This window comes from Citrus clementina, unplaced genomic scaffold (genome assembly GCF_000493195.1).
Source record: "Citrus clementina cultivar Clemenules unplaced genomic scaffold, Citrus_clementina_v1.0 scaffold_2, whole genome shotgun sequence".
In the NCBI taxonomy this organism is placed as follows: Eukaryota; Viridiplantae; Streptophyta; class Magnoliopsida; order Sapindales; family Rutaceae; genus Citrus; species Citrus x clementina.
This window is the reverse complement of record NW_006262688.1, coordinates 27542612-27556694: the sequence shown is the minus strand read 5'-3', so window position 1 is coordinate 27556694 and position 14083 is coordinate 27542612. Positions and strand designations below refer to the sequence as shown.

General features: G+C 34.7%; 3 protein-coding genes across 7 annotated transcripts; 1 reads left to right on the top strand and 2 right to left on the bottom strand.

The window, feature by feature from the left end:
• Positions 1–191: 191 nt before the first annotated feature.
• Positions 192–5364, bottom strand: LOC18053490 (tubulin-folding cofactor E). 4 transcript variants are annotated; one of them, XR_002907290.1, is made up of 17 exons: positions 5177–5364; positions 4697–5060; positions 4454–4618; positions 4272–4318; positions 3442–3588; positions 3250–3324; positions 3059–3168; positions 2810–2952; positions 2664–2725; positions 2202–2309; positions 2077–2111; positions 1841–1906; positions 1541–1632; positions 1392–1468; positions 1221–1298; positions 670–830; positions 192–450 (listed from the first exon to the last, which is right to left on the bottom strand). XR_002907290.1 is itself a non-coding variant. In XM_006448158.2 (16 exons), exons 2-16 carry the CDS (start codon positions 4998–5000, stop codon positions 732–734), a joined length of 1608 nt encoding a protein of 535 aa, XP_006448221.1. In that variant the 5' UTR covers positions 5001–5060; positions 5177–5364; the 3' UTR covers positions 192–731. The 4 variants fall into 4 exon arrangements, 3 of the variants coding, with proteins under 3 accessions (XP_006448221.1, XP_024047636.1, XP_024047637.1); XM_006448158.2 differs by having other exon boundaries at positions 192–830; XM_024191868.1 differs by having other exon boundaries at positions 192–830; positions 4697–5020.
• Positions 5365–5612: 248 nt separating this feature from the next.
• On the top strand, positions 5613–6945 carry LOC18053489 (NAD(P)H-quinone oxidoreductase subunit L, chloroplastic). Of its 2 annotated transcripts, none has more exons than XM_006448157.2 (5): positions 5613–5832; positions 5956–6048; positions 6181–6291; positions 6378–6472; positions 6674–6945. In XM_006448157.2, the coding sequence occupies exons 1-5, from the start codon at positions 5698–5700 to the stop codon at positions 6819–6821; spliced, it is 582 nt and encodes a 193-aa protein (XP_006448220.1). In that variant the 5' UTR covers positions 5613–5697; the 3' UTR covers positions 6822–6945. The 2 variants fall into 2 exon arrangements, with proteins under 2 accessions (XP_006448220.1, XP_024047420.1); XM_024191652.1 differs by having other exon boundaries at positions 5953–6048.
• Positions 6946–8581: 1636 nt separating this feature from the next.
• LOC18053488 (transmembrane protein 214-B) lies at positions 8582–13094 on the bottom strand. The gene is made up of 10 exons (XM_006448155.2): positions 12364–13094; positions 12019–12156; positions 11628–11816; positions 10531–10668; positions 10297–10415; positions 10083–10215; positions 9857–9986; positions 9673–9752; positions 9424–9558; positions 8582–9272 (listed from the first exon to the last, which is right to left on the bottom strand). The coding sequence occupies exons 1-10, from the start codon at positions 12850–12852 to the stop codon at positions 9039–9041; spliced, it is 1785 nt and encodes a 594-aa protein (XP_006448218.1). The 5' UTR covers positions 12853–13094; the 3' UTR covers positions 8582–9038.
• Between the last annotated feature and the right edge of the window lie 989 nt (positions 13095–14083).

The window sequence follows — 14083 nt, the reverse complement described above, 5'->3', positions numbered from 1 at the left end:
GTCAGCGCTCGCAAACGACAGTTAACAGATTGATGGACGGCAGAAATGTTTTGTCAACTTAAGATATACGAGTGATACACTTGAAAAGTGTTGTAGCACGTTTGATACTAGTGTCATTTAAGAGTATATGGCTAATAATTTCCCTTTTTTTTTAATTAAATCAATTATCTTAGTACTCTCTGATTTGCGCCGATCAAAATCCAATCGTGTAATTATCTCATAATACATGTACTTATACGTCAAAACAATTTAAGCATTTCAAACCCAGCCAGAAGAAAATGAACATTTGAAATTGAAGTCTCAATGGTCTCCTGTAATTGATGTTGTATGTGGGATAGAACAGAAGACTAGCAGTAATCACTATATTGATATACCATAACACCATACAGCTTTATTGTGGTGGAAATCCAAGATCTCGTATTATCTCAGAGAAATGGCAGCACAACCCACCTGCACTTTTTTCACAAATTGAATCGAATTCAAGTAATACGAAAATTGAACTGAATGCATTTGTGGTCCCCGCAAGCGAGGAACATCGATCACAAGAATTTGAATTAAAAAACATTGGATGAAAGCTTGATGAACAGCAGATAAAAATGTGCAATGCAAAACAACATGCAGGCCTTGGAGATACTGAAATGAAGAGAAATGGTAAACATCAAGTGGTACCGTGCCAACAATGAAAGCTTTTGCAACATTGGATGAAAGTAGAATTTTCTAGTAAAATCTCATCAACTCTCATCATCTACCAGAATTGTAGACTCATTGCCAATTCCAAGGTCCATTAAAGATGCCATTTCATCATCAAGCAATAATGGTAAAGGGGAACCCTGTAGATTGAAAGACAGAATTGCTTAATGACAACAAAGCAAATTGGTAGCATAGAAAATTTTTTAAGCATGAATATTCTAAGTTATAGAGTACTCAATTAAAGAGGAAGTATCCTTGGATAAGTTCACAATTTTCTATATCAAAATCTTTTTGCATTTAAACTTTAGACAGGTCTCGGGGGAAAATTTGAAATTGAAGAAAGCTGGAAAACACAATTCAGAAGAGCCCAAAAGTTCTAACCCAAGTAAATTCGCAAAATCAAAGTGAAAAACTTAGTAGAATGACCACAGAAAAAGTAGCAGACACCATCTACCAACATCTTCTTCTTCCTTACAATGCTAAGGCATTAATCATTGTCAAGATATTATTGAGGGATTATATAGACAAACCTCCTCCTGAAGAAATAATTTTGGCTTGATCGACTTCAACTTGAAAAAGCTCTCACAAAGAATTTTTAGCTTGCCAACCTAATATGAATGAATCATTTGAAAAATAAGTATTTAAAATATGCAAATATTGTGGCCAATATGTAGGTCTAGAGAAAAGGTAGGGAAAATAACTGTGGTACTGGCTGGCAATTTCTTTGTCAGCAGGGGCTTCTCGCCAATTGATGCAGCTACACATTTCAGAATGATAGCTGCATATTCATGCATACCAAATGAGTGCTAACACTACTAAAAAGAACAGAAATGAAATCTAAGATCCATACAAATAAGTCCTGAAGACATTTTCTGATCTCCTGCTGATCCTGTTGATGGCCTCTCATCCTCAATCCCATGGAATTCCTTAAGCTCACCAAACCTGTAAGCAAGTTCAACTTGATAATAAGCATGATGAACATCATTAATGGTTTAATGATGGATAGAAATTGCCATCAAGTTTGTGATAGAGTCTAGCGGTCATTTTAACCTAGATATGGGTTCAAGCCTTCTAAGTCACTCGGCTATCCCAAGCAAGGTTATGAACTGGCCATAATTAACTGGAGAAATGTTATACTGGAGTACACTACCTAGGATGTAGTCGCTTGATTTCTTCAGGATTATCATGTAACTTTGACATAACTAAGCGAACATACCTGCAAAAAAGATTCTTTATCATATCCTTTATTTCATTAAAAGACCTGCAACGAGCTCTTGTCATATAACATCGATATCCGAGTTTTCTGTTCACCCTATGATTTTGTGATCATAAATCATGTGAAATGCCATTCTACTAATGGAGTGGAACTGAACAGAGAATAATTACCGGATCTCAGATTCCTTCCTTTCACGAGGGCTAACCTGAAAAGTTTATTAGATAAGATTATCACATGCAAAAAGAATCTTGCAAAGGAGTAAAAATGTGGATCAGATCAAAGTTCAAGAGTTCACCTCACTCCCATTTAGTATGTTAATCTTTCCTAATCGTGCAATTATTGCAAATCTGGAGATACCACCCCTTCCTGGATCAGATACAGGGTTCTCAGAAAGCCTGATATCCTTCAATGTGAAAAACAGAAGAGGAATCAGAACATAAGTCATTCACAGACCTATGATTTTCTGCTTATGTATGCATGGAAGTATATATGTTCTTCTGAGCGTATTTGTGTGAGTGTGTGTGTGTGTGTGTGAGAGAGAGAGAGAGAGAGAGAGGTATTGCTTTAGAGCTCTAATCATTTAGCTTATGACCTAGGATTTAATCCAGATAAATGATCGACCATCTGTATAGATATTTTTACCCAAAGATCCCAAAAATTCATGGCTATCATAAATGTTGAGGTTACTGTTATTCACTCATGAGACAATATCAAGCAGGTTTGAAAATTTGAGGGAGGTTCACAGGATAAACTTTACCATCAACTTCGGAAAGGAATCCAGTGAGTCAATTGAAGCCAGATCTTCAATCATATTACTCCCTGAAGCATGTAATGAGAAAGCAAAAATCAGAAAATACACAACAAATGAAACATGAGAACTGGTAGGTAGTTTTTTTGAATTACCCAGAAGAAGGCAGCACAGATTCTGAAACGGCAAGTAGCTTTCTTCATGAGATTCATGTGCACTGACCAGCTCATGTATTGTATCATTATTCGGATAATAGATACGATTCAGATTGTTCTTGTTCAGATAAAGTTGCTCTAAACTGAAAGCAGAAACTGCGATATGATAGTTGCCAGCAGAATATAGCAACTCCAATTGAAAATATTATGCTATAAATTCCTGACGGAAGAGAAAAAGTACTTTCCAACCTTCTTATCTGACAAAGCTTAAGGATTTCACTCCATTCAGCTATACAGTTATCTTCTAAGTTCAAAAGTTGCAGATTATCAAATCCTTGCACAATAGGTGACGAAACTGGCTGCAAAGCAGAGAGCAAGATAACATTGTCTTTATGTAATAATTCTACAACCAAGAATTATCAATATTTGATGAGTATTACCGTAATTTCGCTTATGCTATTCCCCATAAGATGTAGCTCTTCAAGTGCCGGCAATGAATGCTTAAGTATTTCAACCTGCCATAATAAAAAGGTGGTATTCTACAAATGAAGTACAAGCCATTACCAAAAAAAACTATCCCAAAAAAAAAAAAAAGAAAAGAAAGGTGGGGAGGGACTGGGGAGATAACCCACCTGCATCCAGTTTACACCAGTACAGTTAAGAACTAAAATGCGGATGCTTTTTAGTTGTGGCAGCCCAGTCACCTCCTTTGACATTAAATTGTTAGATAGATTGAGAACTGCAAGAGCAGGCAACTGCTCACCAATGGCACCAATATCCTGCAACGAAAGATAAATTCAACATCTATGAACACTTCCCTGGGAATGCCCATAACTCTTCACAAAGGCAAATGAACCATTACCGATTCTGATGTATGATAGGAAGCAAGATCAAAGATTCAGAAAACCTCTGTTTTGTTTCTATTTTCCTTTTGTCATATAAATGTTAAGGCATTAAAGACTCAACATCCCTCGTTTAAATCAAGCCAATATGTCCAGTATTTATTTGGCATATAACGAAATTTCAACAAGCAGCAGAAAAGAGAAGACACCATCCATTTAAATAATACAAACCCAAATCATAAATCTATGATCTAGAGAACAAAAGCATATGCAAATGGAAAAAAGAATAGAAATAAATAAATAAAAGAAATGCGTTACTCAAACCATTACATCGAGTTCAAAACTAACTATTGCTTGTAAATAATGAACACTCCCCAAGCAATTGATTGTAATTGAAATTAGCACTTCCATCTATATCTCAAGATGAAAAAAAATACTCGTTTAACAATTTATACAACAATCATGAATTACTGGCATCTAGGAGAGTTGGTAAAGATGGCAAAAAAATAACTCACTGATTAAATGAGTACAAAATTTAATGCGAACAGAAAAGGGAAGAGAGCGATAACAATACATATTTGAAGCAAATCTTACACACAGATAAATGCAGGAACACCCACCTTCCAATCTGAAAGCAAATTTCCAGTCAAATCAAGCTCCTTCAAATCTACAACACAAGCATAGAAAAGCTAAGATCAGCAATCAGCATATCAGAGAACTCTGACAAACAAAACTTTGAACCAATTCACTCAGTAGTTCCATAAAGAAAAATCAAAGAATGAAAGATATTAGGACAACTTACTCGTCACAATAGTGCCAATGTTAGCTCCAGGAGAGCTAACACCCAAATAAGGTAATGCTGCACTTGTCAACTCTTCAAATTTACTAAACTTGTCCTGAATTTTGTCTTTACCCACAAGTTCAATCGACACATGTTTGTTACTGGCTGATAGAACATACATTTCATCTACAAAACAAAAACAGTTTTAACAAAATGCTTGCCTTCTCAAGATAAAAAGCATTACCAACTCAAGCAATCACTGACCTTCCTCTTCTTTACTAGATTCACCTCTGTATCTGACTCGAAGAGCTTCAGGCAACGAAATGCCTGGGCTCAAGTTATGGACACGAACAAAGGACCCGGATTTCTGAGATTTTGCCTGGAAGTATCGGACTCCATTGATGGAACCATCATGCTTGCCATTCCCATAATCCCAATCAACCCCGAGCCAAGTGCCGGAATAGCCCTGTACTTCACCAACGTACTTAACTGTCCCAATTCTACGGGCGTCATTGGCTGAGTGGACTCTCTGTCTGAGTTTGTACGACTCAGGATTACAATCGTTCATTTGAACCGCCACTGAGATGTCTATCAGATCAGTATGATCACCATTGAGAACTTTTTATTTCTATGTCAATAATAAGATAATTGCATTACTAAATAGAAAAATCAAATTCAATATCCTGTCTACAATTCCAGTAAGAGAACGAATCCAGAATGAATTGAAAGGCAAAATACACTTACACTGCCTTTACTGAAGTCCGTTGTCAGTTCATCTACTGATTTGATTGGACCGGTCCCTTGGGTTGGCTTGATGAATTGTACTTACAGGGCCACTAAAGCCGACGGCTATGGCATTAATCGGCAATATTTACCTTCAGAGGAGTGGTTATTTTAATTTAATTGACTTTAATTTTCAGCATAAATTTTGGTTTATTGATTTAATATAATTTAATAAAAAATATTAAATAAAAAGCAAAGTAGCATGGAAAATTTAAATTAAAATATCCTACCCTTCGTTTATTTTCTCTGATTTGCTATTCTGGCTTAAACCACCCCAAGCGTCATGGGCCCATCGTGAGAGCCCAAGCCCCAATAGTTGCGGATATATTGAGATTGTTTTATAATAATTTATTTTTTTCAATTTATTTTTTTCTAAATTAGATAGTTCCCATGCATCCTCTGCCATCAATCTGTAAACTCAAAGATAAGAAAAAGAAACAAAAAAGCAACACAAAAAATAAAAAAAATATAGAGCCGCTGAAATGAGCAGCTCTTTTAGCATCCATAGCCTCAAGGCTTTGCCTTCTCTTTCTTCAACTCGATGCGTAACAAAATCATCTCCTCTCTCCATTATTTGTAAACACAAACCAAACACGAAACCCGCGAAGCTAAATAAGGTGATTAAACTTCTTCTTCTTCCTCTGCTCTTTTTTTTTTTCCCCCCCTCTCTTTCCTTATTTAATATTTTCCCACCGTTGTTTTTAGCGTGAATGAATTTACAGACCTAATGTTCACAGCAGAAATTTACAGGCATTACCCAGAAAGCTATTGATTGCTTTGATGAGAAAAAGTCTAGCATAGGAATTCAAGCCGGAGCCGTACTCTTGGCCACGGTAAGAACATCATTGATCTTTTATAGGTTTTTTTTTTCTTTGGTTGAATTTACAGAACTTGATATTGAAGCTCAAATGGGAATTTTTTTTTTCTCTTTAATTAATTTATTACATATATAATGTGTATATCAGTTAGAGCAGCCAGCACTTGCAGTAACTGGAGAGAATAATCATGAGATAGACTTGACAGTGGCTTTAATAAAAGTGGGAATTATTGCCTTCTGGTACTTCCTCATCATGCCGGTGAGTACTTTTTTTTTTATTTAATTTTTGAAATGACATCGAATTTCATATGTGAATTATTTATACATATGTTTGGTGAATGGCAGCCAATCATAATGAACTGGCTTCGGGTAAGGTGGTACAAGAGAAAGCTATTCGAGATGTATGTGCAATTCATGTTTGTCTTCATGTTCTTTCCCGGGTAAAGTTTTCCTTTCCATTTTCTTTTGAAAACATACATACCAAGCTATAATTTTCTTTAACCTTTATTGGATTGGAGGTACGAATTACAATTTTCTTTATTTATTTATTTATCTTTTTTTTTTTTTTTAATGTATTGAAAGTTCCCAATCTAATGTTAATCTTTTTTTGTTTTTTTTTTCTTTTACTTTTGAATTTGCAGTCTACTGCTCTGGGCACCATTTCTGAACTTCAGAAAATTGCCGCGGGATCCATCAATGAAGGCTCCATGGGATACACCAGCAGATCCTTCAAAAGTTAAGAATGCATATTTGAAGTTTCCCTGGGCCCAAGTTGAAGATTACGAATAAATTTGCATCACATGTGCCCCGTTACATTGTCTCTCTATCTTCTCAAACTCAATGGCTCAAAACAGCCACCTTTTTCCAGGCCAGTTTGAATGAATGTAAAGATGTGTATGCTTAAGCTACCACACACTATTTTCGCTCAAAACATAATAATCAACATAATTCATTTTAGTGGAATTCATAATGTATTTGGAGAGCTGGAGTCTTCTCACTCTAATTTTTATATATTTATATAAAGATGAAAATGAGAATTTTATTCCGTATGTCGTATTTACATTTAGAGTGAACAGCGAGATTCCCACTTTTGTGATTGTTACTCCTACTTTTTTTTTCCTTTTCTTTTAAATATAACATAATTATATTTTTATTAAAATAAAATAATATTGTATTTATTTAAAAATAATAATATCATATTTATTTAAATAATATTTTTATATTATTTAATAATATTATATTTATTAAAAATATTAATTTACGTTGATTTAAGTTAAAATTATTTAAAATAATAATATTATTATATTCATAGAGAATTAATAATATTACTATATAATACCTTTATTTGAAAATATAATATAATATTAGTATATTATATTAATTTAATTTTAATTGTATTATATTTGTTTAATATTAATAATTAATAATAATAAATCATTTATTATAAGAAAAGATTAATTTTGCACTATATTATTAATAATCATGTTTCATTTGTATTGTTTTTGTCAATAATTTTTAATTTACATAATTAAAATTAAAACAAATAAAAAGTTTGTGATGTATATAATTAAGAAGAATAATGATATAGTTACAAACTCTTATAAAAATTTATTTTGTATAAATTGACGCGGCATAATAAAATTAGTTGAATTAAATATTACTTGACTTACCTGATTTATTTATATTATTTTATATTTTCATTCAATCAATAAATTAATGACATATCAGTTTGTACAAGATAAGTTTGTAGAAGAATTTGTGACTGTATCATCACTCAATTAAGAATATTAATAACAAGTTTTGACTTATATGATTAAAATAAATTATAAAATAAATCATTTATATTATAAATAAACACTAAACAGTGGTGGCGCAAATGCCACCCCAAAGGGCGGCGGCGACTTGACTCCGCCATATAAGGCGATGCGGTGAAGTGAACCGCCACTTGAATCGATGTTACTGGCATCCAAAGTAATTGATCGACATGGCGGTGCAAAGCACCACACCTTTGAGTGGCATTTGTGCCACCAAATATTATGTTTCCACTGACAAAATTAGTACCACTACATAGATCACGAAATAATGAGTCTGATGACACTAAATTCAACATACGACAGTTTTCATCGCCACCGGAGACAGCGCTAGTGCCGGAACAATGATGCCAATGACGGGACAATGTCACCGGTGAATGTTGTTAAATTTTATAAAATTAAAATATTTTCTATATTTTTTGTTGTAAGAATACATTTGAGAATAAATATTTTTGTTTAGGATATTTTTATATTTGTTCATTTTTAGTCTAAATATTAGAAAAATAAATTAGATATTAGATAATATCCATTAAATATTTTTAAAAATATTCATATCTATATCTAAAAATTTTGGATGAATATTATCTAACCTAATTAGACGAGACTGAATATATGAACATCCACCTTGGATGAACCAGTTTACCATTCCTCCAAGGGACCACTCGATCCAAAAGCTACTAGTATTTTTCGGTCAACTTTTATGGAGGACTAAAAAGAACAAATCTTTTAACACACAACTTGAACAGGTGAAGGTACAGCGGAAAACACTTGTACCAGAAGGATAAATGAAGATCTGTTGTAATTGTATCAGAAAACTCATTTCTTAAAAGATTCTAAATGTTTCCCGCCATTAACCTAATCATTCAATTTGATCAGGATCTACAAGTGAAAAAAAAAAAATCATCAAATAACGCTATTCTTTGTAGTACACCATCATGTAAACTAGAACCAATCACAATCTTTCCTCTTATTGTGTCCTAGGGGGGTGGCTGGATTCTTCAGAAACTTAAAAAGGCCTGTATTCTGATACCGTGTCAAAGTCATCAAATCATGTCCCCAAAAAAACTGTGTAAAATAAAAGATAAGCCCTTCGCCTTTCTTGGTCAGCAGCAGAAAGTTGGAGAGAAGATAAGTATTGATAAGAATAAAATGATGCTTTGCATCAATTCCTGCCAATAAATATAAACCATCACTTTCAAATAGATGGCTGGGAGGTAAAAAACACAGAAATTTTCTCCCAATCCAGGGACTCCACGTTCGGGGACATGAAGGCAGCACCGACGGCGATTGCAATAACAGCAAGGGCCACACTTTTCAGGCAACCATGACCACTTGACAGCTTGCCAGATACAAGCTTACAATACTTATCTGCATTCCGTAAGAGTGATTGACAAGCAGCATCTGCTGTGCCACCAATTCCTTTCTCATTCTACAAGGAGGGGAGAGAGAAAAAAAATCAAAAATTTAATCCAAAAATAACTAGCATTTCCTCATATAACCAAATAATATCTCATTAGTAAAGTAAAAGAGAAACTCGAGACAATATAGCAATTCAATATCCTAAAACAACAACAGGATACCTTCTGTCTGAAACTCTTCAGAGTTGCCCTAAACGGATCAAGAGGGGACAGTTTAGCAGAGTGCTCCTTCCATTCCTCAGAAAGTTTTTTCAAAACCTTAACACTACCTTCTAGATTGGCCTCATAAAGCTTGTCCTGTTCACATACAGGTAGAATGAGAAGACTATATAAATTCTACATGGCAGGCCACAAAGGGAAATGAAGAAACCATCTTGTATCAGCATAAAGGGTTTGGTGAGAATAGCTCACCCACTGCTTGTAACAATCAGCACTTTGGGTTAAACACCAGATGAAAATGCCAGCTGCCTCATTGGATAAATCGGGAGTGCCTGTAAGAAACAGCTTTACCTCAATCTCAACTTGAAATCCTATCATTTTCCAAAAGCAACTAAAGAAAATCGACTGAAATGAAAAGGCAATTCAAGTTTCATACTTTCTCCTGCAAATTTGATAGCAAAACTCAGTATCTGCAGTGAAACTTGTTTCATTGCTTTGCTTCCAGGTACACCAGCAAGAGCCACCTCTTTTAGGGTGGGATAAATAGCCTCAAACCTTTCAGTGGCCTATATTGATTATCATATACAAAGGAAAGTAAATAAGAGCACAAAATCTATATATAGCAAAACCAAACAGCAAATTTCCACCTAGACAATACATACCTTTACTCTAGCCGAAGATGTAGGGAACGTGAGTCGCAACAGAGTCTCAAGTGCAGAAGGTGGCACCAACCGCTCCCCCTTTCTAACTGCACCATTCACCAAAATAGTACGAGCTTTTGGGGAAGACAAGATTCTGCAACCAAAAAAAATAGAAGTCACAAACTAAAAGAACCTGAAGCAAGAAAAATAATGGCAAGCTTCAGAGCTTTCATACCTCTCCACAAGCTGCAAAATTATATCCCTGGACTGTGGATTGCAATTTTTGCCACCAACTATTGGCAAAAGATTGTGTGCCCACGAGTACAACCCAACAGCCAGCTCCCCTTGAGAGGCCTATAAAAGAAAATTTGGAAACTGAGATAAGCATATTTAATGGAGAAAAATAACAAGACACAGCCTTAGTATGTCAGATAGATCCATTAGTTGTGCTAAATTGTTTTCCACTCACCTGAGCAATCATCCAAACAATTACTGGAAGCTTATCTTGTCCCTGATACTTTGCATTTTCCCTCAATGCAGGTAAAACACCGATTAAGACATCAGGTTTCCGTCTCAATACCATAGCTAAAGCCACAAAAATTGCAACCTGCCAAGTCAACATGAAAATATTGTAGCATATATGAAACTGCGGCAGAAAATGTCTGTGCTAACATGCAAGAGACTCAAATTTCCAAAACAATCATTTGAATAAATATCATGGAATTAAAGAAATTCAAGCTGAATAAAGTCTTATATAATATTAATAAATATTTTATTAATAATGGTCTAAGTAAATCAAATAAAAGAAACTTAGTATGTGGTTTTATTCAAAAGACAACTTGGTATGTAAAGCTAGACAAGGAAGAGAATGAAGCAAATTCAAAAGAAAACAATAAAATTCTAAAAATTTTATACTAATGCCTTCCAAATAGGAGAGAAATAGATAGTTAATGATGCATAGGACTAAATAATAGAAAACTTCATGATTAACTAATTTTCAGAAATAGAAAAGCAAGGAGCTTAAATTCAGAGGATTCAGAAAGCCAATGAAACATCTATGAAAGCCAATGATTATTGACTGTTAATAGAAGAGCCAACTTTGGGATGATCAATTGATAACTATAACATTATAGGGTGGAAATTCTAAGTTGGCAAAGATATATGGCAACCGAAAGGCTTCAGAATGGTATCATCAGTACCTGCTAGTCTATTAGAAAATAAACTAAGCTTGGAGCTGCAGAACAACGGCGTAACAGTCTACTTAAGCCATAGCCCAGAGGTATCACAAGTAATATTCGTCTTCTTTTCTCTCACTCTCCCCTAGTTGAGTTCATATTCAAACCTGACAGACCCCACCAAGTGCAAACTCACAATTGATAGCATCTCACGCATTTCCCACATCACTAGGCATGACTAAGATTATATATAAAAAGGAGCTAATTGTCCAGCAACTCAATAACTAAAATATGGGCAGATAATCAAAATATATCACTAAAGAATCATCCACCAAATAATGCGTGAAAAAAGTGAAAAAGGAAAGTGTGCGCATTTTTATCAGCAGATTACCTGAGATTTGGATGATGCTTGTTGCACTACCTTTTTAGAGGCCTTTGAGCTAACATTATGGGTTTCCACATCAGCAAGAATGCTGTCCAAACACCATAATACAAAGGACCCCAGCACTTCAGGGGAGCATTGGTTGATCCAATCAATTGAAGTCTTATAAACAACATCCGGAATTTGAGAAAGGGGGATCTGTTATAGAATTTAATTGCTAAGTTAGAAATACAATAACTTAAGAAGATAGATTTAAGAAAAATAATAATAAAATAAAGCTTCTCTGATCTAATTATCATTCAACAAATAAATGTTAGTCACATTTCATCCTATCTCACCAAAATGGAAGCCTGATTAATCAGCAATAACCAGACAAATGAAACAACTCCAAAAAACTTACATCGGCCATCTTAGCCACTGTGCTTTCTCTAAAAATCTTCATCCACGGGAACTGGGATGCAGTCACTCCTGAAAATGCCCTCCCAAAGTAATCAGCAAATCTCATCATTTGTATATCTTGCTTGTCCTCATAAGTACCCTAATCAAAGATTTCAAAAAATAAATAAGTAAACAAACAGATCAGATCAAATCACACGCAAAAAAGCTTAATTTACACATAATTAAAGATTAAATTATCCACATTCCCAATAAAATTGCTTAATTTTTTTAAATTTAGTGATTAAATTAATATACACTCACACAAAATGCTAAATTTATCAGTGAATTTATGAATTTCAGCACTTACAGAAATATCAATGAGAAAAGCGCTGAGATCAGTGGCGTCCAGCTTGGCAGCGGCTTCAGCAACAGTAATCTTTGGCTTCTTCGGCTTCTTCTGCTTCGGCTTCTTAGGCTCCTCGGCTTTCCCATTCTCCGCCGCCGCAACATCCGCGTCGCTGTCCTCGTCATACTCGTCATCAGATCGGTGCTTCGATCTCGCCGGCGCGCTCTCACTCGCCGCCGCCGACAACGCCGCCTGCCGAGCTCCGATGATTCTAAGATGCCGTTCCTCGGCCTGCTGTTCGAGATTTCGGAAAACGTTATTTTTTTCGCCGCTACTCCCAGCTCCGCCGTTAGCAGCGACAAGAGCGTTGCTCGGGTCAGCGCCTGGTTTCGTCTTCCTCTGGCGCTTCGCGTAGGTCACCTTCTGCCACCCGTGATCGACATTTGCGTTGTTATTGTTGTGGACTTCGGAGGCTCCGTTAACGTTTGATTCGATGAGTACTGGTTCCATGACTTCTTCGATTCGAAAAGTCGTCGTTTTCAGAATTTTGTTTGTTTTAATTTTGGTTTTTTTTTTTTTTTTTTTTCTCTCGCTTATAGACGGAGAGGAGTAAAATGAAAGAGAGAGGGAAGCGAGGGGAAGTGGGGAAGAAAAGGCCGGTAGTAGATGGAGAGGATCATTTAAGGGAGTTGACTTCGAGGTTTGCCATTTGTTTTGTACGAAATCACAGGACTGCCACGATTTTTTTAATTTCTTAAAAAGTGGAATGAATTTTGAAATTAAAAAAATAAAAATCTTTGTGAGGAATGGATGTCAAATGTCTATTGAAAGAGATGCCAGCACGTTGCTTCTACTTCTGTACGGGATATTTCTTCATTATTATTTTTTCCAAAGTCAGTGGGATTTGAATTTTTTTTTTTTTTGAAATTATTTGGGTGGTGGGTTCTTAATTGAGATTTAAATTTGGTCACCGTCATTCAAAGGTCTAGTTTGGCGACCACCGTAGTATGACCAATGCTTTTTGTATACCTAACCTCAGTTGTTCTCCATTGAAAAAAAAATCCTAGTTAGTTTATATTAACCTATATTATTTGAATTTTACAGCATCAACATGCTAAATCCACATAATAGTTTCATTCACTTATACTGAATGTATGTCTTTTTTGCTTGATTATAATGAGCTTTCTACACCAGTATCATCGTTTTCAAGTGTCCTCAACAAAACATGGAAGAAAATGATAACTAAAAGGTAAACGAGTACAAAATCTACTTGGGGATATTATTAACTCAAAACAATCTCTTAATTGGTCATGTATTAGTCACTAAAGTTCTCAGTTAGTATCTAAGTATTTAGAGCCCAACTAATATAGTGTTGATTTGTAAATTTCCCATAACTCAATTCGTGAACAAAAATTAATGATTTAGGGGATATGATAATCACAAAGTAATAGCTGCATCACCTGGGATCATTAGGAACTTTCTAGCCCCCTTTATAGAACATAATACAGTGTAATTTATATAATAATTTTTTGTGCTCTCGATTTAGGGCAAAGGTTAAGTTAATAATTTTAATAAATTAATAAGATAATATTGTGGTTCTATTCACATCGTAAATTAATGATTTTCTGAAATTACAAATATAATAGTTATGATATTTTATTAAATAAAATATGACTTTATTTTTGCTTTTTTTTTTGAAATTTAAATATAACTGGATTTCATCTCTAATCTTGCTTATTGC